This window comes from Scyliorhinus torazame, chromosome 9, assembly GCF_047496885.1.
Source record: "Scyliorhinus torazame isolate Kashiwa2021f chromosome 9, sScyTor2.1, whole genome shotgun sequence".
NCBI lineage: Eukaryota > Metazoa > Chordata > Chondrichthyes > Carcharhiniformes > Scyliorhinidae > Scyliorhinus > Scyliorhinus torazame.
The window spans coordinates 192,536,451-192,564,048 of record NC_092715.1 but is presented as its reverse complement, the minus strand read 5'-3'; the positions used below and the strand labels follow the sequence as shown (position 1 = coordinate 192,564,048).

At 43.1% G+C, this 27,598-nt stretch overlaps 1 protein-coding gene across 10 annotated transcripts in view; it reads right to left on the bottom strand.

Annotated features, from left to right (window-relative positions):
- elavl2 (ELAV like neuron-specific RNA binding protein 2) overlaps nt 1–27,598 on the bottom strand; it is a 122,056-nt gene that overhangs the window by 60,179 nt on the left and 34,279 nt on the right. For 6 of the 10 annotated variants that reach the window (XM_072516919.1, XM_072516917.1, XM_072516913.1 and 3 more), the window contains 2 exons: nt 9,713–9,803; nt 5,107–5,362 (listed from right to left, as the gene is read on the bottom strand). In XM_072516919.1, the coding sequence (XP_072373020.1) occupies nt 5,107–5,362; nt 9,713–9,784 (328 nt within the window). In that variant the 5' untranslated portion in view covers nt 9,785–9,803. Of the gene's footprint in view, nt 1–5,106; nt 5,363–9,712; nt 9,804–27,598 lie in introns of those variants that run through there. The other 4 variants (XM_072516914.1, XM_072516920.1, XM_072516922.1 and 1 more) reach the window with 2 other exon arrangements.

The window sequence follows — 27,598 nt, the reverse complement described above, 5'->3', positions numbered from 1 at the left end:
CAAGATGTCTGCGACAGCCCTCACCGATGGAAATAAAGCAGAAACAGAGGTCAAGACTGTATGCATCATTGCTTTCACCCTTTTTCTCCATCCCATCGCCATCACTATCCTTCACCTGATCAAAAGCAAACTTCCCAGTGGAGTGCACATTGTCTACAGGATGGACGGAAACCTTTTCAACCTCAAATGGTTGAAATCCAAAAAAACTCTAACATCATTGGCAGTTCTTCAGTGTGCAGATTACATCGCCAACCCCACTCTCCCTCAAGAGAATCTCCAAGCTTTTTGCAGACACTTTTGCAGAAGCATGCCAAAGAATCGGTCACAGCCTCAACCTCAAGACTATATCCTTTACCAACCCACCCCAGGGCAAGACATGGTGTTCAACGGAGAAACCCTTCCAAACTTTGCCCATACCTGAGCCACCTCTCCTCTAAGGCTGACATTAATGAAGATCCAACATGATGTCCGATCTGTGACATCTGGGTGGCACAGTGGTTAGCACTGTTGCCTCACAGCTTCAGGACCTAGGTTCAATTCTGGCTTCAGGTGACTTGTGGAGTTTTCACTTTCTCCCAGTGACTGCATGGGTTTCCTCCGGGTGCTCCGGTTTCCTCCCACAGTCCAAAAATGTGCAGGTTATGTGGATTGGCCATGATAAATTGCCCCTTAAGTGTCCAAAAGGTTGGTGGGGCTACAAGGATAGAGTGGAGGTGTGAGTTTAAGGAGGGTGCTCTTTCCAAGGGCCAGTGCAGACTCGATGGGTCAAAAGGCCTCCTTCTGCACTGTAAGGATTCTATGATCTCCTTCCAACGCCCAAAGACTGCAGTCTTAGACAACCACGACATCAATGCTGACACCCAGATCCTGATATACAAGACAGTCATCCTCCCAACTCTTCTATGCGGCTCAGAAACAGACTACATACAGAAGCCCCCTCAAGTCCTTGGAGGTGTACCGCCAATACCAGTCGAGAGACTAATTCGTCGCCATCAGCTGGGAGGACAGGCATACTAACATCAGTGTCCTTGAAGAAGCCAAGAGCACCAATGTAGAGGACATGACCATTCGAAACAAAGTCCGCTAGGCCAGCAAAGTGTTTGGAAGTCAAGTTCTGACAGAGAGCGCATCATCTTTGTCCAGCTCAACGAAGGTTCCCAAGAGGATGACAAGGGAAGTGCTTGAAAGACACACTGAAGGTTTACCTTAATAAATGTAACACCGGCGTCAACAGCTCGGCGAGCCTTGCTCAGAAGAGAGCTACTTGGAGGAACCTACTGAATGAAGGGACACAATTCTTTTGAGGAGAACTGTCAAGAGGTGGCCGAGAAAAAGAGTCCAAGAAAGGAATATCAGCAACCCAGAGGCCAAGGACTGATCTCACCTCACCAAGTGTGCAGTCGGAGATGTGGCTCGAAGATCGGGCTATCAGCCCTACAGGAACCCATTACCAGTATCACGAGTTTTCTTAGGTGTACAATCATACTTATTAGGGGCTGATCGCCAAAGATGTTGCATGACAGTTCTCTTGATGCGTGAGCAGTCCTCCCTTAATTTACTATGGAGAACAATTCCATTAGCTATTTGTGGGCATTTAGCTCTGCAGTTTAACTGCTGAATTTCTTCAGTAACTGCACTTGTCGTGAAGGGCTGTAAAGAAAACTGCCAGACCGTAGGTGCTATACAAATGCAACTTAACCGACTCACTATGTTGCCCATGCGCCCAAACGTAGACAACTATTAGCACTTTAGGACACTAAGGATTTAGTACAAGCTCAAATCTTCCCATATGCAGCTCTGGGTATACAGTCAATTGATTAAAATCCATGACTAGGCCGAAGTCATGCCTGCAGCACAAGCAGTCTAAACAAGAGCTAGAATGAAATATTTAAACCAACTGCCATTTTGGTTTTCGTTAATTTCACTTATACTGTCTCAACTGAGTCACTCGTAACTTTGTACATTTCCTAAGAAAACCGGAGTATCCTCGTTTATGGTGCTGACAGTATGCACAAGAGTATCCCTTCACAATCACTTCCTAGGACCTTAAGACTTCACAATTCCTTATATATTCTAGCCTCTCCTTCCACAATGAATAGCATGATACATCCAAAATGAGAAAAAAAAATTACTTAGAGCATCATTACATATTTAGTGATCTTCGAACCATTATCGTCCCTAGTGTTGGGAGTGGACTTTCCTCTAGGGCATTTAGTTGTTACACCACTAAACTGCTGATACAAGAAATTATTAACAAGCCTGAGAAACTTTACTTGTGCAAAAGATTTATTTAATTTTGTTTTGTTATGCTAATTATGCACATTTAATGTGAGGTACAGTTAGCTTTAGGCACCAGAGAGATTACTGTTGCAGCGAACCTAACCACCTAAACCCCAAAACTCAGTTCATGGAATTTGTGGCTTTTGCCAGAACAACTTCAGTTTGCTTTACATTCAAGAAAGTTCAGATTGCTTCAGGAAAAAACACTCAATCTTGCACACATCTATCCATCTCAAATTTGCCCAAATCAACCAAATGATTTGAACATGCGTCAGAGGCATCTTTGCAAAGCAAAGATCCACATTACTAGCATTCATGTGAAAAATAATTTAAAACTCAGAAATAACCTAATCCAAATTAAGCCAATATCTAGGAATCCTCACTGTGGGAGCTGCATTAGCATCTAGGTCCAATCAGGTACTTGCTTCACATCCGGACGGAGGCAGAAGCTTCTGATTTTACTTTTGACAACTTCTGGAAAATAGATCTCGGCAGCAGCCTGCTTCAACAATTGTTGTCCTAGAAACTGTCACTTTGTCCAACATTCCCTTTCAGTCAAGAACAATAGCCCATTTCGTAGAATTTACAGTGCAGAAGGAGGCCATTCGGCCCATCGAGTCTGCACCGGTTCTTGGAAAGATTACCCTAACCAAGGTCAACACATCCACCCTATCCCCATAACCCACTAACCCCACCCAACACTAAGGGCAATTTATCATGGTCAATCCACCTAACCTGCACATCTTTGGACCCGGAGGAAACCCACGCACACACGGGGAGGATGTGCAGACTCCGCACAGACAGTGACCCAAGCCGGAATCGAACCTGGGACCCTGGAGCTGTGAAGCAATTGTGCTATCCACAATGCTACCGTGCTGCCCTAAATTTGTTAGATATTATTTAATGTATTCTGTACCCCAGGGCTTCTCCTGTAGGATCAGGCAGGTCCACATTATGTCTAGTGCTCTAGTAATGAGAGGAAATTTCTATAATGTTTAAAAGCTTAGTTTTCTAGAAATAACAGTAACGTCAGGTAACTTTATCAAACGCTTTAGAAATCCCAGCTACCCACTTGTGAAGCAGAGTGCCAGACATCTACTTAGTAGACACTGGACTGAAGGAAATAGTAAGAAAGAGAGAATACGGAACGGTCACGGTCATACTGGTTCCTGGATGTAAAGTCTTCAGAACGGAATTGTGAGAAAGCCCAAGGCTATTTGAAATTATGCAGAAAGTACAGTGGTTAGTTTTGGACGGCCCCCAGCTGAAACACAAGGGCCAAATTACTATTTGTACATCCCAGGAATGCTACCCACATCAGTATTTGTAGCAGATCAAATGTAAGTAGTTATATCAGCAGAGATGCAGTCATGCTTCACCTGGACTAGAAGAGTTCACAGATCTTTTCACATTATATTTAAATTATTTTCCTGCGGAAATTATTTTTTTATTGCGAAAAACAGATTTAATCACCTGCACTTGTGTTAGAGAGCAAAAAAATTGCGTTCAGTTACAAGAACAGAAAATGCAGAAAACAACTCGTCAATCAAGTTAAAAAAAGGTAACAATCAGGCATGGACTGACTGTCAGGATTGGTGACAATAATAAAACTTCACCAGTAGGATAGAGGGGAAGGAAAAGGTAGTAGATGTCAAGTCAGGGAATACAAGTACCCATCAGTAGTACTTAATGTAGAGAGGTAATTCCCTGCAAACAATGTTTCAGACTAGAAAATGCAAAATATAGATGATATATAAAATTATCAAACAAGGATGGTATAAAATAACCCAAGATGTGGGAAAGATGCATAAAGGGTATATCCTGGTTTGAGACGAACAAAAAAGGTAGTAAAGGCTAACAATACAGATGAAACTTGGAAACGTAGTCAAAAACAAGGATACTAAAAAGATTTCAGAAGGACTGGTCAAAGTCAGAAACGTGGCAGATGTCATTTCGCAGAAGTGTGAAATGACGTATTTCAGTCAGATGAGTGAAGAGTGGTAATATAAACCAGATGGTGTTCACACAGATGTTTGAAGGTGGCAGGACAAGTTGAGACAGCTGTTTAAAAACAATTCTGACCCTTAGCATGATGAAAAGGCCTACAAATACAAAAACAAGGACATAACTTAATGTGTTCCAATTCTATGCTCTGCAGGGATGTGAAGGCCTTGGAAAGAATGCAGAGATTTACAAGAATGGTACCAGGGATATGAGAGATACTGGGGCTGCAGGCAGAGAATAGAGACAGGGTCATCCTCCTTAGAACCGAATGGTTAAGGTAGATTCAATAGAGATGCTTATAATTATGAAGGGTTTAGATAGATAGATAAGAATGAATAAACAGGTTGGGAGGACTTAACTGACAAGACAACAGATGCAAGATGCTAAAAGGAACTTGGAAGCATTCAAAATGAAAATCAATTCAGGGCTATAGAAAGGGTCAGTGAAAGGAATTTTTGATAGCTCTCCCAAGTGTCGTCCTCCTATACTTATCAGTTCATGATTCTAATAATAACTGCAAACCATTTTATCTTTGTGTGACATTAGCCATAAATAGATCTGTTATTGTAAACTTTCAAGGAATTCCTTTAATCTTAGATGGCTGAAGCAAAATAAAAAATGAGAAATACACAAGTGAGCCAATATTCAAATAGAATTACTTAGATGCTATGATTGGCAAATAATGTCAAGAGCTTCAGGTAAATAAGCAACCAAAATATCTGGGTTTGTTTCAAAAAGTCTGCACTGGAAGTTCTGCAAATGTAGCCATTTAAAAAAAAAAATTATAACACTGAAGCAAACCGAACACAAGTGTCAAGATACCTGTTATTTTGTCCCGTACTAGTTTGCAGGATTCTATTTCACCAATGCTGCCAAACAGGCTTTTGAGCTCTTCTTGTGTCATGTTTTGAGGCAAGTAGTTGACTATTAAGTTGGTTTTGCTGTCCTCTGGCATGGTGTTACTGTCAACAGGTGATGAACAGTTGTTTGTGCCAGTGTTCGTGTTTGAAGGGCCATTTGTGGTGTTATTACAGGTTGGACCATTGGACAGTTGTGTTTCCATGGCAGCAATTACCTGCTATATAAAAGATAGAAGTCAATGTTACCTTTTTGAACTCATTTGAACAACTCATTCAATATTGGTTCAATTATCTTCAGAAATGGCAAACTTAAATTTGATAACCCAAGTATTTAAGCCTGTTCTTGCTTCAACTTAGTTTACATATATGGAATGCCATCACCCAAAATTTGCATTTGCTTTCATTCTCAACACGTCACAAATCCAGTATTTGTATCCAGCTTCTATTACTATATTCCACCACTGCACACTGTCCAATTGATCAGATTATAAAAAGCATTCGCATTTCTTGCATCACAAATTTGTTCAGTTAGGATGAAGGGTAGATACAAATTGACAGATTATGACAAGAGGTGCTCTGCATGGATCTGTATTTAGGGCCTTGTGTTTTTCCTCTGTTGAGGGTTGGACATTCAAGATGCAGATGAAAGCAGGAAGTTACAAAGGGACACAAGCAAATTAAGTGAATGGACACACGCAAATTTGGTAATGGGCAAAGAGAGGTCTTGATTCAAAGGCAGGAGACTTTTCTTAAATGATGAGAAGCAATCAGTTACACAAACAAAAAAGCCAGTAGGCAGGGACAAAAAGTACTGCAGGCTAATGCAGTGTTTGCCTTCATCAAGGGGCTGGTATAAATAGGGAGTAAGTTGTGCTTCAGTCTTGGGAGCCTTGTTCATGCCATATTTGGAAGTTCTTAGTTCCCCACACATCGCAGGAAGATTATTGGGCTTGGAGGTGCAACTCCAGCAGTACAGATTAAATCGGATTTGGGGACTATTAATTGAGGGCACGTAGTTTGTATTACCTGGAGTTTAGAACACTGGGTGATATAATCGAAGTATTTAACATCTGAAAGAGACAAATCAATTCCTCTGGTGGGGGAATCCACAGCAAGGCATATTTTCTTTCTAAAAACTGGACCGAGGCTCTTGCAATACTAAATTTAGTACTTGGATCAGACTTGGTTGTGGGACTCTCTTTCCCCCAAAAGATGGGAATCTTGGGTCAATTGAAGTTTAAGGCAGATCATTGGATTTTGTTAGTAATAGGTAGCTAAATGGAAGCGAGGTACAAATTGACCATCGAACTAAATAAATTATGCTCGAGGTTCTGAATGACCCAACTCCTATTCCCATGATAAGAGAATAAGAGAAATTGCCTCTTGGATAACGGCTACATCATATGTCATAGATGGGGTACATCTAGTGTCTCCGCAATCAATAGTCTTATCTTTAAGAATATGTTTGTAACCAGAGTAACAATAATTATGAATCAGTGCAGAATTTCAATTACAATTTTTAAACTCAAAATGCTGAAAGCAATAAGCAAATCTTAATGCAAGATTTGAAATGCACAGCAATAATGCAAGATTTGAAATTAAAAGTCACATCTCCACAAAAGAACGCTGTGAATGTGTGACATCGCACAAGATCGCAAATAGACTTCCACAGATTTTAAAATTCAGTATTTTTTTTTTTTTTTTTTTTTTAATTTTAAACTTGATCTTATTACTTTAGGAGTTACCCAAGTCAAGGTTATTTAAATAGCCATAATCGTCAATGTTCTGTAACTATAAATAGCTTTCCAAGTCAATTAAGTTTTACATTCTTATTTTGCTCTCGTTTTTTTTAGGGTTTGATTTTTCCCCCACATTTTAAAGACAAGGATTTTTAAATGCTCATTTTTAAAAAAAAGTTTGTTATTTGTATAAGTGACTCATGCCTCAACTACACTGCAGGATTGCTGGAACTATGCATGAATAGTCATATATACCCACAGCCACTAGACCAATGCCATCTGGTGGTGAAACATTGTCGTGTTGCTTTACTGTAGCCTAGAAATAACACGGATGACAAACCCTGCCATATACAAGGGTTAATAAAACATCTTAGTAACTGAAACTGTCTGGGACATACAGGACCTGATCATCGCTTGCCGTACCCATTTTAAAATCAAGGTAAGTCCTGAATACTTCACACATCAAGCGAACTAGAAACAAAATATAGCATTGGCTGCTGGTGATTTACATTCAGAACGGAATCAAAAACCTGACTGGTTATAAATTATGTAAAGAAATGCCTTGCTTTTAAAATGTCTAATAAGTCAACATATTTGTACATAAAATATTTTGGTACCTTTTAGTTGAAATAGTCATCCACTATAGTTATTGAATGACAAAATGCATATAGTTCTTTTAACACTACTCAATGGGCAGAAACTCACTACAGTGGACAACATTCTCCTTTATTTAGTCTGGTAAAGTCTGTTTTTCCCCTTCTCCTTCCACAACTCACTCAAATTAAAAACGGTTAAAATTTAACTTTGTAACTGCAATCCTTAAATGTACCATCCTACCACAAACCAAAGTGTAACTTGAAAACAAACTAATATTTAAAAATTTACATTTGGTGCAGATCAGGGAATTTTCACAGGAAATCGGTTTGGGGTGGAACACTCAATTCAAGATATGCACACCAAGGTGAAGCTCTGCATCATCAGCATGATCGCTTCCTCTCCAAATTAATGCAATTTTGCCACAAGTGGGAGGTTTCAATATTTTAAGACACCGGGGGGGGGGGGGGGGGGGGGGGGGGGGGGGCATCAATTGTCTTTACTTGCAGAAGGGCAAGTTCTGCACAATGACAGCAATCATTTGCAATTGTTCAACTGCAAAAACAATTATTTGCCTTTTCTGATGAATGCTGGTCTCCCTGGACCACTAGTTAGTGAAAGATGTCGTGTGCATTTCCGATGTAGATAGACACCATCCAATCCTCCTCACCTCCATTCTATTAAACTCCACTGTGAATGATCACAGAATTTACAGAGCAGAAGGAGGCCATTCATCCCATTGAGTCTACACCTGTCCCTTAAAGAGCACCCGACCCAAACCCACACATCCACCCTATCCCCACAACCCAACCTAAAATCTTGGACATTACAGGGCAATTTAGCGTGACCAATCCACCTAACCCACACATCGTTGACTGTGGTAGGAACCGGAGCACCCAAAGGAAACCCACGCAGGCATGGGGAGAACGTGCAGACAGTGACCCAAGCCGGGAATCAAACCCGGGTCCCAGCACTGAAGCAAGTGCTAATCACTGTGCTATTGTGCCACCCATATAATGCTAGATGTATTGCATAGAATTTGGAACACAATAGAGGAATATGCAAGTTACCAAGAAAAATGCATCAGTAGATGAACAAGACTATTAGCATCTTGTAGCAAGGCATGTTATTACAACCCTTTGAAACCAAAGCAAAATAATGCAATTGACATATTGTATTGAACTCAGAATGAAGTTAGGTGTCTCAAAATAATTTAGGCTTACGATCAATAGCTGTGATTAGGAGATAGCAGCAGTGTAAATATTCAATTCGGTAACAAAGTTACTCAGAATTTCAATTGAAGTATTTTAGTTTCATAAATACATCCGTTTATTCAGTTTAGACATTGCAAGTAGATGCAAATGGAAGTTTGTTTAATTATTAAATTCAGTTGAACTAGTATTCCCATATTGCACAAAACAGAAAATCTGCATAAAGTCACTACCTTTACCCAAGCAAGTGGAAAAATAAAATGCGCTGCTCGCCATTAAATATTCATAAGAATTACGAAAGCAAAAAAAATTTAAAAGCTTGCAAAAACAAGTGCACAGCACTTGCAAGAAAGGGGCAACAATCTAGACAGTCACTGCCACGATTAGTCAAATATTTAAGACATTTGTAATGACAGGTTAAAGATCTATCTAGGATTTCAGGTGGCAGAAATAGCATTAGGCCAGAGTTCCAGTGAACAGCTGCATTAACCTATGCACTCTCCAATCTCTCTGTCCAACAGGCCATTTTCTCTGAATTTTTTTTTTTAAAAATCACTACATTTCACTTAAGTAAATTTGTATTTGAGTCACCACATACAACCTTAAAACAATTCAGATTCAGTGTTATAAATATGGGGGCGTGGCAAATTATTTTAAACTCAACATGAAAATTTCACTCATATGCTATTTGCAACTCATCTAGAGGTTAAGTTAAACATGTGCACCACTACTACAGCATAGTACAACAAATCCCCACTTTCAGCAAACACCATTATTATACAAGCTCTAAATCAGACCATACCAAAAATAGTTGCATTGGCTTCACTTTACTTAGAGCTAGTATTTTTGTAGATGAAGTCTCGTGCTGTTCCAAAAGAACCATAAATATTTCTGAACCAATTACATTTTTGCAAGACTACAGTACCTATGACAACAAGATGCATTATAGGTTTTTGGTATGGCCTCAATAAAAAGCTAAATATATCTTAAGTCACTACTGAATTTAAAGAAAAGTCCCACAGACCCCAGTCCAAGGCTCTGCAGCCCACGAACCACTTCTAAGCAGAGTAGCCACATCACACAGTCTGACTGCCATGTTAGTTTGGAGTTGCCGTCTGCAATATGGACACAAAAGAGTACCGTATGTTAGATTAACAAGATAATGCAAAAATCAGTTTACAATGCCTTATGTATATTCAAAGCATGTCCATGCAGTAAAGACAATTTGAGGCAATTCCAATCTAATCTCGTTCTAAAATAATTACATACAGATGAGAATTCCCCATGCATAAGTTAGTGTAATGAAACAGCTATTGATGTGGAGGGATATTGATAAAATTACAGCCAGGCTCTGCAATTTTTAAATCAATACATTCAAAAAAGCTACATACAAAATTGTAAAACAATACTGTACTTCCACCAGGACAAATCTACTTGAGTGAATGATGCACAAGTGGGTTTCAGCAATGTCTAAAATCAGAAATCTATTTACATATGCTCCTAAAATTTTAAATTTAAGCTTGGCCTTACACGATTTCTCTTTAACTGGAAGGCTTTCAGCATGTCGCATACAAAGACAATCTGAACATTCTACTATAAAATGCTTCACAAGAGTTCAATCCAGAACCTCAGTCAGTGAACTTCTAGAAAGGATAATCTGGCTACTGCAGGAAGTTTGTTTTCTTCATAACAGGCACTACTGGGGAAGATTAAACTTCAAGGTAACAAACTAATTAAAATTGAACTAGTTTGTTGTACTGCCACTGGCTGATGCCTTTACACCTTTACATTTTCACATTAAAACATTAACCGCCATCTACTCTAGAAAGTTCCAACTTTAGGTTTAATAGTTTAAACGAAGTTCAGGTTACAATTGGACCTTGCATCAAGGTTTACAACTAAAGAGTACTCAGGTGCTCATTCTAAGCATTTAGAATTAGCTGAGGATGCCAAAATTCATTATGGAAGTACCATCAACACAAGAACATAGCACTGAGTTCAAGACAGACCACTAACTTCTCAAAGCAAGGGTGCAAGACAACACATGAATTTGACTTGCTAAAACTAAGTGCCTACTGTACTTCACAACACCCTTTATGCATGAGAATGTATTCAGAAATTTAGCATATGGCTCATCTGCCTATGAGTTTGAGTAAAACAATGTCACTCGGCAAATTTTTAATTGGAAGAACTTCAGACCAATATCAGAAGATCTGACAATAGACAACCTAAAAATGCTTAAGAGGACTGCAGCACAGACCAGTATCGAACTGTAGGCTCAGCATAATTCAAAAGACATCTGCCATATGCAACTCATGCGCACACACAACATCCAAGGTTACAAGCACGAGAAGTTCAAGAAAGTACCACCATTATAGCAAAAACTTCTTTTGAACTGAACTCAACTTTCAGAAACTCAGTTATGCGCTATGTGTACATTCCAAAATTGATACTAAATTCAATACAACATTAAATGTAGTTTTGCCACAAACTAGAGTGGACCACAGCAGATTTTAAGAGTCCACCTTTTTTTTTGGATATCCTAGTCAGAATGGATTTCTATGCAACCTTAAATAGGTAAGGAATGGGTATCAAACAATTGAGAAATATATCAAACAATTTTGAGAAATAATTTCCATCCATAATCATTTTTCATTCCATTTTATAAAAACAGCCCACATCACGTGTGCTTTACACATTCTTATATTCAAGTCAAATTCACAAGACAATGTCAAAAGAACAGATTTGAGCTATTATGCAGATTAGAGGGTTTTTTTGTGATGGCAGTGGGTAATATTTCATGATGCAAACTCAAATTTAGCCAAAGTTGAAAGATTGAGAAGTATTCCTAAATTTAGCTCATACTAGACAGGAGTGGCAAGTTTGCCAAAGGCGGACAGTTGAATTAAAGGAGGACGGCGGAGTTACAGAATAGCCATTGTAAGTCTAGCAGTCATGTTCTTTGTATTAAACCTACTTTCTGGCAGGTAGTGGTGTTCAGTGTACAAAGAACAAAGCAAAGTACAGCACAGGAACAGGCCCTTCGGTCCTACAAGCCTGCGCGCGCAGACCTTCTACACTTCTGGGGTGCGTACCCCTCTATTCCCATCCTGTTAATGTATTTGTCAAGACGCCCCTTAACGTCACTATCATACCTGCTTCCACCACCTTCTCCTGCAGCGAGTTGCAGGCACCCACTCACTACTCTCTGTAAAATCCTTCTCTCAAATCGGCTCTAAACTTTGCCTCTCGCACCTTAAACATCACACCCTTAAGCCCATGTCCCCTCAATGTCCATGCCCCTCAATCTTGTAGACTTCTATCCGGTCCTCCTCAACCTGTCATTCCAGTGAGAACAGACAGAGTTTATCCAACCTCTCTTCATAGCCAATGCCCTCCATGTCAGGCAACATCCTGGTAACCCTCTTCTGCACCCCCATCATCCTTCTGCTGGTAGTGTGGCGACCAGAATTGGACACTATATTCCAAATGTGAGCTAAGGTTCTATACAGCTGCAGCATGACTTGCCAATTTTTATACTCAATGGCCTAGCCGATGAAGGCAAGTATGCCTTCTCGACTGCCTGCTCAACCTTTGTTGCCACTTTGTGACCTCTGAGCTTGTACATCCAGATCCCTTTGCCTGTCAATACTCATAAGGGTTCTACCATTTACTGTACATTTCCCACCTGTATTCGACCTTCCAAAATGCATTACCTCACATTTGTCTGGATTAAACTCCATCTGCCATCTCTCCGCCCAATTCTCCAACCGATCTATAGCCTGCTGTTTCCTCTGACAGTCCTCATCGCTATCTGCAATTCCACCAACCTTTGTTGTCCTCAAACTTACTAATCAGACCAGTTACATCCTCCAAATCATTTATCATTTATATATACACGACAAACAGCAAGAGCAAGTATTAGTCATTGCAAGCCTCAAATCAATTCAATTCCACTGCACCAATGTCCTTACTGACGGACACAGGAAAACCTATTTGCCCATCTGAACCTCAACATGCAAACCCATCACAGTAATCAACTCGAGTCCAGACCAAACTCAACTTGGGGATCAAAGAGAGAAGTTAGTAAGCCTGGGGGTGGGGGGGGGGGCATTTTAAGGGTTCCATTAAAGCTAGATAGAAAGCATCTGTACACTGGACAAATTGCAATATTGATGATGACATCCATGAAACATTTTCATCAACTCGTGTGACACAAGAGGGAGAAGAGAAAAAGAGGATAAAATAATGCTAAACACTGGATGTAATCACATTTCAACAGTGCATTTACAAACGCAAGTGGGCAAAAGAAAAAATCAGACAGCAAGACTAGAAATGCAGAATACGCTGCAGAGAGAAGTTAGCATGCAGGTACAGCAAATAATTAGAAGGCAAATGGAACGTTACCTTTATTACAAAGGACAGTAGTATAAAAGTTAGAAGTTTTGCAAAAACAGTACAGGACAAAGTTAAAAACAAATTACTGAGGACACAGGAATTTGAAACAAGAACAGAAAATACTGGAGAATCTCAGTAGGTTTGACAGCATCTGTGGAGAGAGGGAGCCAACCTTAAGAGCCTGTGAAACTCCTGTTGTGGACAGAAAGACAAAGGGAGTGATCAAGAGTGCGGATCGCAGAAATCATAGAATTTACAGTGAAGGCGGCCATTCGGCCCATCAAGTCAGCACCGGCCCTTGGAAAGAGCACCATAAGCACCTAAGCCCATACTCCATCCTACCCCCGTAACCCCACCTAACCTTTTATGGACACCAAGGGCAATTTAGCATGGCCAATCCACCTAACCTGCACATCTTTGGACTGTGGGAGGAAACCGAAGCACCCGGAGGAAACCCAGACACGCATAGTGGCATATTGGAATGTGTTAATTGCAGAACAAAAAGGTAAGCAGAGTCCAAGGGCAACTGGGAACAGATGGCCCAAATGGGCAGGGGGAACAAAATGAATGGATAGATGAAATGAAAATGAATTGATAGAAATAAAAATGGGGTGAAGGTGGCAGAGAGACGAGTTTCCAGTTGGAAGCTGTTGAACTCAATGTTAAGTTGTGACGTGGAGATGCCGGCATTGGACTGGGATGGGCACAGTAAGAAGTCTTACAACACCAGGTTGAAGTCAAACAGGTTTGTTTGGAATCATTAGCTTTCGGAGCATAGCTCGTTCGTCAGGTGAGTGGCTCACCTGATGAAGGAGCTACCCTCCGAAAGCTAGTGATTCCAAATAAACCTGTTGACTTTAGCCTGCGACTTCTTTCAATGGCAAGTCCGAATGGAAGACTTAAATCGGATGAGGTGCTATTCCTCCAGTTTGCTCTGGGTATCACTGGAACATTGCAGCAAGCCTAGGACAGACATGTGGACATGAGAGCAGGACGAATTGAAATGGCAAGCGACAGGAAGGTCTTGGTCCTGCTCGTGGAAGGACCCAAAGTGTTCCGCAAAGCAATCACCAGTCTGCATTTGGCCCCGATAGAGTAGCCCGCAGTGGGAGCAGCAAATGCAATAGGCCAGATTGAAGCAGATGCACATGAAGCATTGCCTTACCTGAAGTGTGTTTAGGCCCTTGGATGGTGCGCAGGGAGGAAGGGGCAGGTGTTCCACCTTCTATGATTGCATGGTAATGTGCCATGGAAAGGTGCTGGGAAAAGGGTATCCTGCAGGAAACAGTCCCTGCAGAATGCCGAAAAGAGATAGTGGGGAAGAGGTGTTTGGTGGTGGCATCACTCTAGAGTTGGCGGAACTGGCAAAGAACAAAGACCAGAAAAGTACAGCGCAGGAACAGGCCCTTTGGCTCTCCAAGCCTGTGCCGATCATGATGCCCTCGTAGGATGATCCTTTGAATGCAGGGGCTAATAGGGGTGAAAAGCGAGGGGTGAAAAGCGAGGACAAGGGGGTCCCTATCCTGGTTCTGGGAGGAAGGGGAAGGGGTGAGAGCAGAGGTACAGGAGATGGGTGAACAAGGTTGTGAGGCCTGTCAACCACAGTGGGTTAAAGATGAAAACATGTCAGCAGCACGATTTTGGAAAGAGGCATCATTGGAACAGATGTGACCAAGGCAAAGGAGCTGGGAGAATCGGATGGAGCCCTTATACGATGTGGTGTGTGAAGAGTTGTAGTCGAGGTAGCTGTGGGAGTCAATGGGTTTGCAATGGATACCAGTGCACAGTGGATAGGAAATTAAGTACTGTGCACTATTCTGGTCTCATTATAGGAAGGATAAATGGAGACAGTTAGAGGAGGGTCACTAAACCTATTCGTGGGATGAAGGGGTTGCTGATAAGGAAAGGTTATCATAGAATCATAGAATTTACAGTGCAGGGGGCCATTCAGCCCATCAAGTCTGCACCGGCCCTTGGAAAGAGCACCCTACTTAAGCCACATGCATCCACCTTATCCCCTTTATCCCCGTAGCCCCACCAACCTTTTTGGACACCGAGGGCAATTTATCATGGCCAATCCACCTAATCTGCACATCTTTGGACTGTGGAAGGAAACCAGAGAACCCGGAGGAAACCCACGCAGACACGGGGAGAACGTGCAGACTCCACACAGGCAGTGACCCAAGCCGGGAATTGAACCTGGGACCCTGGAGCGGTGAACCAACTGTGCTAACCACTATGCTACCGTGCTGCCCAGGTTGGGCAGGTCATGCCTACACTTGGAAATTTAGAAGAGCGAGAGGTGATCTTATTGAAACAAAGATTGAGGGGCTTTGACAGGGTAGATGCTGACAGTATGCTTTCACACTCGAGGGCATCTTGAACTAAGGGCAGTTGTAAAATAAGGGGATCTGCCATTTAAATTGGATGAGAAATTTCTTCTCAGGTCATTACCCTTTGGAATTCTCCAGCATCAGAGACAGGATTATTGTAGACAGATTTTTGATCTGCAATGGAGTTGAAGGTCAGGAGATACAAGCAGGATTGGAGTTGGGATATGGTAGAAGGGCTAAATGGTCTATCACTCCTCCTACTGTCCAACAGTTTGAGACAACATAATGGATCAGGATTTTATGAACAGCAACCTCAACTCCCACTGCGATGATGACGACTTAGATTTACAATCCAAGGTGCAAGAGGTCAAAGTTTCTGACTTTGCCAAAGTTTCAAGATGCTCAATTGAATCCATGCCCACCCCCCCACCCCAAAAAAGTTGTGCACATTCCAGCCCCCTTTTCCTGGTGATTTTAGGCAGAATCATAGCATTTACAGTGCAGGAGGCCATTCGGCCCATCGCGTCTGTACCAGCCCTTCGAAAGAGCACCCTACTAAGCCCACACCTCCACCCTATCCCCGTAACCCCACCTTACCTTTTTGTTGGACACCCAAGGGCAATTTAGCATGGCCAATCCACCTAACCTCCACATCTTTGGACTATGGGAGGAAACCAGAACACCCGGAGGAAACCCACGCAGACACAGGGGAGGATCCAGGAATCGAACCTGGGACCCTGGAGCTGAGACACAACTGTGCTAACCACTGCGATACCGTGCTGCCCTCTATAGAATTTACGGTGTAGGAGGCCATTTGGTTAATTGGCAGGTGAAATGGCAAAGAGGTGGGAACCAGAATTATTTTGAATCTTCAAAATGATTCCACCCAGTTAAAGACCAAAATCTGTTGTAACTTCACAATGGAGATTCTTTTAACAAGAGCAAGGATAATGCAGATTATTTGATTAATCTCAAGTTTAAATTTTATTTCTACCAACTTCCTGCAGTATTCCAAAATTGGTTATACAAGAATACAATCTTGCTAACTTAGACTTGCTTTGCTTCTCTTATCAAATTCATCTAGCCAAGACTTAGTGAACAGTGGCATGGTGGCAGCGTGGCTACCACCACTGCCATTGTCAGGGACCTGGGTTCAACTCGGACTTGAATGGGTGACTGTTTGGGGTTTGCACACTCTCACATCCACCCAGTGTGGGTGCGGGTTTCCTCCCACAGTCCAAATACATGCAGGTTAGATGGATTGACCATGCTGAATTGCCACCTTAGGTGTCCAAAGATGTGCAGGTTAGGTGGGGTTACAGGGATAGGGTTGGGGAGTGGACCTAGGGCGGGTGCTCTTTCGGAAGACTATGGACAAAATGACCTTCTGCACTGTAGGGATTCTATGGACTTCCTGCACAAGTACTAAGGCTTCATGACCATTTATTTACAAAATCAGTCAGGGATGCACCCACATCACCGAGAGCCCCTAAATAAGTTGCTCACACAAGAACGGGGTGGAGGAGATGAGGACAGGGGTACTATGGCCCTCAAAAAAGGTTCTTGGATGTGAAGATTCACCCCATAAACATTCAACATAGGAGAGATTTGGCCATTAGCTCTATCCCGTTATATGCATTGAGCAAATTAATGCTGGAGTTGAAAACATACTTTCCAAAGTCATTTTTAAAAACAATTAATTTAGAGTACCCAACACCCCAATAACACAGGAACAAACAGAGTTGCATTTGTACACACGTACACGCACGCACACACGCGCACACCTAATGCATGAGCTGTCTGTATAATGTGACCCATGACCCGGAAGTGATGATACGGGCGACTTCCAGGTACTGTACTGGAACCCCGGTGGGCTCCGCCTCTGGCTCCACCCTCACCAGGGCAATATATAGTCCGGCCACCTGTGGGTGGCACTCATTTGTACAGCTGACTCTGGCATGCAAGTTCATGGATAATAAAGCCTAATGTTCACTCGGTCTCAGTGAATTGACGGTATAACAATTTATTATCCATCGACAGCAACATGGAAGCCGCTCTAAAGCTAGATAAGCTCAAACTCGACACGCGCACGTCAGAAGCCAAGGAGATCTTCGAACATTGGCTTCGCTGCTTCGAGGCCTACCTCGACTCCTCCACAGCACCTCCCACTGAAACCCTCAAGCTGCGACTCCTCCACGCTCGGGTGAGCCATCAAATCTCCGTGATGATCGAGAAAGCGGCCACGTACGAGGCGGCGGTCGCAACCCTCAAGGCACATTTCGTGAAGCCTGTAAACGAGGTGTATGCCCGACATCTCCTCACCAAATCACCGTCAACACGCTGGGGAAATCGCGAGATGAGTACCTGGAAAACATGACCCTACTCGCCAGGAACTGCAGCTAACGGGATGTGACGGCAGAGGAACACATGAACCTACAGATCTGGGACACCTACATGGCTGGGGTCCGATCGAATTACATCAGGCAGCGCTTGCTGGAAAACTGGACCACAGACCGGTGTTAAGTAATGGGTTGAGAGACATTGCAATTAGTTGTCTCATTTATATTAAGTATCCATTAATTGACACTGATATGTAAAGGGGCTTCAGGTGGCCTCTGTCAGGTTATGTATAGTGAGAGTTTTGTACAAAGGCTGTTGGAAGGAAATAAATGTGTGTTTGTGAAAAAAGAACAGAACTTTAGACTCTTCCTATCACAGCAACGTCTAACAATTGGTAGCAGAGGATGTTTGCTGTGTAAATGTGAAGGGTTGAAGGATACAACAAACCAAGGAGTGAGAAAAGAAAAGAAAGAGGGATATATGGCTGAACCGAGGATAAAGATGGCTGGATAGGACTATCCTCCCTTATTTTCTGAAAGGGAATCGTACGACCAATGGAGAAGTGCCGTAGTTATGTGGACTAAGGTAACTGCTTTGGGAAAGAGAAAACAAGGTATGGCTTTGGCTCTTTCTCTACCATATAGCAGTAAAATCCGAAACAAAGTGCTTTCTGAGCTGGAATTGGAAGAGTTAGACTCAGAAGAAGGTCTGGAGACTTTTTTACATTATCTGGATAAGATTTATAAGAAATATGACTTGTTAAATGCGTAGGAAGCATGGTCGGATTTTGATACGTTCAGGAAAATGGAGGATATCTCCATGGAAGACTATATAATGGAATTGGGCAGACTATATAAAAGGCTGCAGAAACATAACCTGGAATTTCCACAGTCTGTGTTGGCCGTTAAATTACTTGACTGTCCGAGAGTGAGCAACATGGATAGGCTCCTGGTTTTGACAGGAGTTCAGTTTACAGATGAGGATACCTTATTCGAACAGATGACAAAAGCTTTACAAAAGTTTCTGGGGAAACATTCGATTCCGATGGCTCTGATGACCCAAATAAGTCAGCCTACAATAAGGCAGAACAGGGAAGATACACTACTAACAGGATGGCGAAATCGTATGGCTATGAACAAGGCTGAAGACTATAGAAGGAGACTGAGACAAGGAAATTACAAAGACAGAAACCCAGTTAGAACGTAGAATAGGAAGATGAACCCCAGAAATGCATGGGGCACGATAAATCAATGTGACTCTCAATACCATTATGCTTTCAACTGTCCCAACTCGTTATGATAAGTGTTTGAAGCGACACCACGGAAGAGTCAGAAGAGGAAAAAGATAGTGACCAGAAAGAAGGCAGTGTCCTATTGACAAGCAGTTTTACGCCAGTAATGAGGGGGTTGGTTGCAGAATCCTTCAACTGTGCTGTATTGGACAGTGGCTGCACATCTACTGTGTGTGGAATTGACTGGTTAAAATGTTACCTGGACTCTTTGAATGCTGAAAATCGTAACAAGGTTAAGGAATTTGAAAGTTCCACAAGTTTCAGGTTTGGGGATGATAATAATCTGAAGTCGCTGAAAAGAGTGGTGATCCCTTGCAATATTGCCGGAGTGAATCATTTCATTAGCACGGATGTTGTATCAAGTGAGATACCTTTGCATCCGTCGATGAAGAAAGCACACATGAAACTGGATATGGAACAGGATAAGGCAACAGTTTATGGATAGACTGTGGACTTACAATTTACACATTCGGGACACTATTGTACAAACACTTTTTCAAGTAGAGTGGTTAAGGATGTGTTAATGGCAGTTGAAAATGGGACTTTAGCTGATAAAAAGCTTGTGGTATTAAAACTGCATAGGCAATTTGCACATCCGTCTCCTCGGAGGCTGAAACATTTATTAAAAGGATGCAGGGGTAAGGGATAACAACTATACTAAACTGATAGAACAGGTTAGTGACCGCTGTGAAGTTTGTAGGAAGTACAGAAGGACACCAGCACGACCGATAGTAACCCTACCTTTGGCCAGGGATTTGAACAACATTGTGGCCATGGACCTTAAGATCTGGGATAGAGCAAATAATATATTTATTTAGCATTTTGTAGATTTAGGAACCAGATTTAGTCAATCAACGATTGTACGAAGTAAAGAAAAGAGAGTAATTCTGGATCAAATCGTGGAAAAATGGATAGGGACAGGAATGGGTCCACCGGCAAAATTCCTTACAGACAATGGGGGAGAATTTGCTAATGATGAGTTTAGGGATACGTGTGAAAACATGAATATCAGAGTTATGAATACGGCTGGAGAAAGCCCATTTAGTAATGGTGTCTGCGAAATAAATCATGCTGTCATCGATGACATGTTTTAGAAAATTTTGGAAGATCGACCAAATTGCAGCCTAAATTCAGCTTTAGCATGGGCAGTACATGGAAAGAATTCATTGCAGATGGTTAGGGGCTATATTCCTTCTCAATTAGTGTTTGGTAGAAATCCTAAAATTCCGTCAATTTTGGATGACCAGCCTCCAGCTTGGGAGGGGACTACAATTAGCTCATATTTTGCTGAACATTTAAATGCATTACAGCACAGTAGAAAAGCTTTTTTGGAAGCAGAAGTCTCTGAAAGAATTCGCAGAGCTTTAAGACATCAGATGCCGTTTTTCAGCAAGGAGGCATGGTATACTATAAGAGAGACAATTCTAATGAATAGAAAGGCCCAGGGAAGATCATAGGCATAGATGGCAACACAATTATTTTGCAACATGGTAATCAAACTGTTAGGGTACATTCATCAAGGATAATGGGTACAGATTACAGAGATCAGAGTCATCTGGTACGCATGTGTTACAGAACTATGAGGACCAATTAACTGATATAGACAGGGTTTCTGTGGAGGAACACAACACTTCTGGTGAATTAAAACAGGCTATTTTTCCCGAAAGGGCAACTGCCAAAAGTTGGTACAAAAGTGACATACTTGCCTGAAGGGTCTCGTCAAATGGAAGGATGCAACTGTTATTAGTAGAGCAGGGAAGGCCACTGGAAAGTATAAACATTGGTTGAATGCACAGCATTCAGGGGAAGGAGTCAAGACAATGGATTGGGAAAACGAAGTTCAAAAATGGAGGGCACAGAAACGCAGTGCCAGTTCAGATAGTACATCGGATAGTGAACAGGTCCGCAGGAAAAGGTCGAGAACTATTGAAAGGACATCCCACAGCAGAAGGGAAAGATCAAACAGCAGCAGTACAGAACTAGATACCAGGCTGGAGAGGGGACGTAGTTTATCAAGATCTCGGAACATGAGTAAGACTATGAATACTAATAGGAGTAGAAGCCCACATGCACGGGAGATTTTGGTGGCTTCAAATAAATTAGATGAAAAAGTTATCAAAGAAGATAAACAGCAAGAATTGCCTAGTTGGAGTGAATTTAGGGTACACACGGAAGTACCGGATAGGGGACAATGAGCTCTATCCCACAGATGGATTTGCACGGAAAAGGTTCTTCCGGATGGAACTTATAAGGCAAAGGCCAGGCTTGTGGCAAGGGGGTTGGAAGAAAACTTAGGTCAGGATTTAAGGGTAGATTCACTGTTATTTTAAAGATCTTCTTGGCTCTATTAACCACAAAGGCATGGGAATGCAAATCTATAGATATAAAAGCTGCCTTTTTCCAGGGGCATCAGCTCCAGAGAGACATTTTTCTCTGTCCTCCTGAAGAAGCAGCTAACACAGAAGGGGTACTCTGGAAGTTGAACAAATGTGTATATGGATTAAATGATGCATCTAGAGTCTGGTATTTTTCGGTAAGGTCAGTTTTGTTAAAGTTTGGCTGTTGCCAGTTGAAAGCAGATCCTGCAATGTTTTACTGGCACTATAAAAGGAAATCTTTCTGGCATTTTTATGATGCATGTCGATGATTTTTTGTGGGGTGGGACTAGTGATTTTGAAGCTATTGTAATCTCTGGTTTGAGGAAAAAAATTCAGGGTTGGAAGTCAGGCTTCCGGTGCATTTAAATATATTGGACTGGAAATTGGACAGACTAAGTTAGGGCCAACTTTACGTCAGCAATCTTATTTGGAAAGCATCAGCCCAATAGCAATTAGTCGTGGCCGAGTTTCACAAAAAGACGCAATGGTTTCAAAGATAGAAAAAGTGCAACTGCGAAGTTTAATTGGGCAACTGAACTGGTTAGGTAGACAGACCAGGCCGGATGTTGAGTTTTGATGTCTTAGAGTTGAGTACAAAAATGAGTGATCCCAAAGTGGAAGACATAAGAGCAAATAAAGCGTTAGCCAAATAAAAATGCAGGCGTGTGTTTTGAAGTTTCTGGTTTTAGGCGACCTTAGCACTTGAAACTCAGTTTATAGTGATGCGTCCAGATTTAGTCAATCAACCATTGTACGAAGTAAAGAAAAGAGAGTAATACTTGATCAGATCGTGGAAAAATGGATAGGTACAGGAATGGGCCCACCGGCAAAATTCCTCACAGACAATGGGGGAGAATTTGCTAATGATGAGTTTAGGGATATGTGAGAAAATGTAAATATCACAGTTAATACGGCTGCGGAAAGCCCATTTAGTAATGGTGTGTGAAAGAACCATGCAGTAATAGAGGATATGCTCCAGAAAACTTTGGCAGATAGACCAAATTGCAAGTTAAATTCAGCCTTAGCATGGGCGAAGAATTCATTGCAGATGGTTGGAGGCTATAGTCCCCATCAATTAGCGTTTGGTAGAAATCCTAAAATTCCATCTATTTGGATGACCAGCCTCCAGCTTGGGAAGGGACTACAATTAGCTCTGCCTTTGCTGAACATTTAAGTGCATTATATGCAACAGAAAAGCTTTTTTGGAAGCAGAAGTCGCTGAAAGAATTCACAGAGCTTTAAGGCATAATGTACAGCCATCAAATACTGTTTTTCAGCAAGGAGACATAGTATATTATAAGAGAGACAATTTTAATGAATGGAAAGGCCCAGGGAAGATCATTGGCATAGATGGCAAAACAATTGTACATTCATCAAGGATAATGGGTACAGATTACAAATTTTCAAGTTTAGACAGAGCAGACAGACATGAGGAGGAACCAGGGTCATCTGGTACGCAAGTGATACAGAACTATGAGGACCAGTTAACTGATATAGACAGGGTTTCTGTAGAGGAACACAATATTTCTGATGAATTAGAACAGGCCATTTTTCCGAAAGGACAACTCCCAAAAGTTGGTACAAAAGTGACATACTTGCCTGAAGGGTCTAGTCAATGGAAGGATGCAACTGTTATTAGTAGAGCAGGGAAGGCCAGTGAAAAGTATAAACACTGGTTGAATTTACAGCATTCAGGGGAAGGAGTCAAGACAATGGATTGGGAAAACGAAGTTCAGAAATGGAAGGCGCAGATATGCAGTGCCAGGTCAGATAGTACACCAAATAGTGAACAGGTTCACAGGAAAAGGTAGAGAACTATTGAAAGGACATCCCACAGCAGAAGGGAAAGATCAAGCAGTAGCAGTACAGAACGAGATACAAGGTGGGATAGGGGATGTTTTGTTTCAAGGTCTCGGAACATAGGTAAGACTATGAATGCTACTAGGAGTAGAAGCCCAGATGCACGTGAGATTTTGGTGGCCTCCAATAAATTAGATGAAAAAGTTAGCAAAGATGCCAAACAGCAAGAACTGCATAGTTGGAGTCAATTTGGGGTGTACACGGAAGTACCGGATGGGGGACAAAGTGCTCTATCCCACAGATGGATTTGCACGGAAAAGGTTCTTCCAGATGGAACTTATAAGGCAAAGGCCAGGCTTGTGGCAAGGGGGTTTGAAGAAAACTTAGAAGATCAGGATTTAAGGATAGATTCACCTACGGCAGGAAAGGTTATTTTAAAGATCTTCTTGGCTCTATTAGCCACAAAGGCATGGGAATGCAAATCTGTAGATATAAAAGCTGCCTTTTTGCAGGGGCATCAGCTTCTGAGAGACATTTTTCTCTGTCCTCCTAAAGAGGCAGCTAACAAAGAAGGGGTACTCTGGAAGTTGAACAAATCTGTATATGGATTAAATGATGCATCTAGAGTCTGGTATTTTTTCGGTAAGGTCAGTTTTGTTAAAGTTAGGCTGTTGCCAGTTGAAAGCAGATCCGGCAATGTTTTACTGGCACCATAAGGGAAATCTTTCCGGCATCTTTATGATGCATGTTGATGATTTTTTGTGGGGTGGGATGAGTGATTTCGAAGCTATTATAATCTCTGGGTTGAGGAAAGAGTTCATGGTTGGAATTCAGGCTTCGGGTGCATTTAAATATATTGGACTGGTTCCAGTCCAATATAAGTTAGGGGCAACTTTACGTCAACAATCCTATTTGGAAAGCATCAGCCCATTAGCAATTAGTCGTACTCTGGTTTCACAAAAAGATGCAGTGGTTTCAAAGATGGAAAAAGAGCAACTGCAACTTTTAATTGGGCAACTGAATTGGTTAGGTTGACAGACTAGACCGGAATTAGTTTTGATGTCTTAGAGTTGAGTACAAAAATGAATGATCCTAAAGTGGAAGACATAATGAGAGCAAATAAAGCGTTGGTCAAACTAAAAACGCAGGTGTGTGCTTTGAGGTTCCCGGTTTTAGGTGACCGTAAGCACTTGAAACTCATAGTTTATAGTGATGCATCCGATGCAAATTTATGTGATGACGTTTCAAGTGCAAGAGGTTTTATAATTTTCCTTTTGGGGAACAATGGTAAATGTGGCCCGCTTGCGTGGGAAACAAAGAAAATAAGGAGTGGTAAAAAGCACTTTGGCTGCTGAGACGTTAAGCCTTGTAGAGGCGGTGGATATGGCCTTTTATATAAGTATGATATTGACAGAAATTTTGGGATTGGGGGATTTGGGTAATATACCTATTGACTGTCACATTGACAATAAATCCCTGTGGGAAAATGTGCACTCTACAAAAAGTGTCAATGAAAAGAGGTTACGGATAGACATCGCAAGTTTGAAGCAGATGTTGGACAGAGGGGAAATAACAAAAATTAAATGGGTCGACAGGAGCTATCAACTGTCACTGTTTTACGAAAAGAGGGGAGAGTTCACAGAAACTTTTGGATATTGTTAATGGAGGGCGCTTGTTTCTGTGACTTTTTTTTTTTCTCGTCCAAACAAAAAAAAAAGGGGGAAATCATGTGTGTTTTGAGTTTCTTGAAATTTTGTTTTCACCGAATTATTTTTTCTCCAAGGGGAGACTGTTAAGTAATGGGTTAAGAGACATTGCAATTAGTGGTCTCATTTATGTTAAGTATCCATTAATTAATACTGCCTACCAGAGCCTCCCCGCGGACCGGCGAACCCCTCGTGGACTACGTCGCAGGCCTGTACCGCGCGGCTGCCAGTCCAGCCCAGGGAGCCGCAGTGCTACTTCTGTGGCCAGGGTCAACACCCCCGGCAGCGTTGCCCAGCCCGCACAGCGACGTGCAGCTACTGTGGGGAAAAGGGACACTTCGCCAGAGTCTGTCTGGGCCGACCTACCAAGCCCAGAAATCGAAAACTCACCAGGCCCGACCCATGGACTCAGAGGCCCGCAGACACCGTAACGTGGCTGCGTGCCTGCCCGGAACGCCCCCTTCAGACGAGTCATCAGCCTCGTGCGACTTGTGGGGGCCACCTCGGCCGTCGGCTCCGGCACCGACCGACACGTGCGACTCATGGGGGCCGCCCTTTTGTGACCCCGATACTGCCAACCACGCTGACTACCCGCAGCTGGACACCGTCACCCTCGACCAGTCGCAGCGAAAACACCTGAAAAACTCAAATGATGGTCGTCCGGAAAACGGGCATGAGACCCCCGGTCTTTGACTCCAGGAGCACAGATAGCTTTGTTCACCCTGACACAGTAAGGCGCTGCTCCCTTCCCATATACCCCTCATCCCAAACAATCTCCCTTGCCTCCGGATCCCATTCAGTCCAGATCTGGGGGTACTGTATCGCTAACCTCACGATGCAGGGCGCCGAGTACGCCTGTTTTAAGCTGTACGTCCTCCCTCACCTCTGCGCCCCCCTACTGCTTGGATTAGACTTCCAATGCAGTCACCGAAGCCTGACCCTTCAGTTCGGCGGACCTTTACCCCTCCCTCACGGTATGCAGCCTCGCGACGCTCAAGGTCTCCCCACCTTCGCTCTTTGCGAACCTCACTCCCGACTGTAAGCCATCGCCACCAGGAGCAGGCGATACAGTTCCCAAGATATGGCTTTTATCAAGTCGCAGGTCCAGCGACTGTTGAGTGAAGGGATCAGAGGTCAGCAACAGCCCCTGGAGCACGCCAAGTGGTGGTCATCTGGACCAGGGAAAAGAACCGGATGGTTGTAGACTACAGCCAGACCATTAACCGGTTCACGCAACTGGATGCGTACCCCCTCCCCCACATAGCAGAGATGGTCAACCAGATCGCACAGTACCGTGTTTTCTCAATGGTCGATCTGAAGTCAGCCGACCACCAGCTCCCAATCTGCCCGGAAGAACGCCACTACACTGCCTTTGAAGCAGCCGGCCAACTCTTCCACTTCCTCAGGGTCCCCTTCGGCATCACTTAACGTTTCAGAGAACAATGGACCGAATGGTGGACCAGTACAGTTTGCGGGCTCCATACCCGTACTTGGAAAATGTTACCATCTGCGGCCATGATCAGGAGCACCATGACGCCAACCTTCAGAGGTTCCTCCAGGCCGCCCAATACCTCAACCTCACGTACAACAAAGAGAAGTGCGTTTTCCGCACTACACGACTGGCCATCCTCAGCTACGTCGTGGAGAACGGAGTCCTAGGGTCCGACCCCAACCGTATGCACCACCTAACGGAACTCCCCCCTCCCCACAGCCTCAAGGCCCTCAAATGGTGCCTGGGGCTGTTCTCCTAATACGCCCAGTGGGTCCCCAACTATGCGGACAAAGCCCGCCCACTTATTCAAACCACCAGTTTTCCCCTGACAGATGAGACCCGCTCGGCCTTCAGCCACATCAAGGCCGATATCACCTAGGCCGCTATGCACACGGTGGACGAGTCCGTCCCCTTTCAGGTAAAGAGCGATTAGTCAGACGTCGCACTGGCCGCCACACAACCAGACGGGCAGGCCAGTAGCATTCTTCTCTAGAATCCTCCACGCTTCTAAAATCAGACACTCCTGTTGAGAAGGAAGCACAAGTCATAGTGGAAGCCGTGCGGCACTGGAGGCACGACCTAGCCAGTAGGAGGTTCACCCTCGTCACCAACCAGCGGTCAGTCGCCTTCATGTTTGACACCGCACAATGGGGCAAAATAAAAAAGACAAAATCCTGAGGTGGAGGATCGAACTCTCCACCTACAATTACGATATCAAATATCGTCCTGGGAAGCTCAATGAGCCCCCAGATGCCCTGTCCCACAGCACATGCACCAGCGCTCAAGATGATCGACTTTGGGCTATCCACAATGACCTCTGTCACCCGGCTTACCCACATTATTAAGGCCCGCAATCTGCCCTTCTCCACCGAGGTCAAGGCCATGACCAAGGACTGCCAGGTCTGCGCGGAGTACAAACCGCACTTCTACCGGCCAGACAAGGCCTGCCTGTTAAAGGCCTCCCAGCCTTTTGAGCGCCTAAGTATGGGCTTCAAAGGGCCCCTCCCCTCCTCCAACCGTAATATATACTTTGTCGTTGCCGAGTACTCCCGCTTCCCCTTCGCAGTCCCCTGCCTCGACATGACCTCGGCCACTGTGATAAAAGGCACTGCACAGCATCTTCACACTGTTCGGTTTCCCTGCCTACGTCCACAGCGGCCGGGGCACATCGT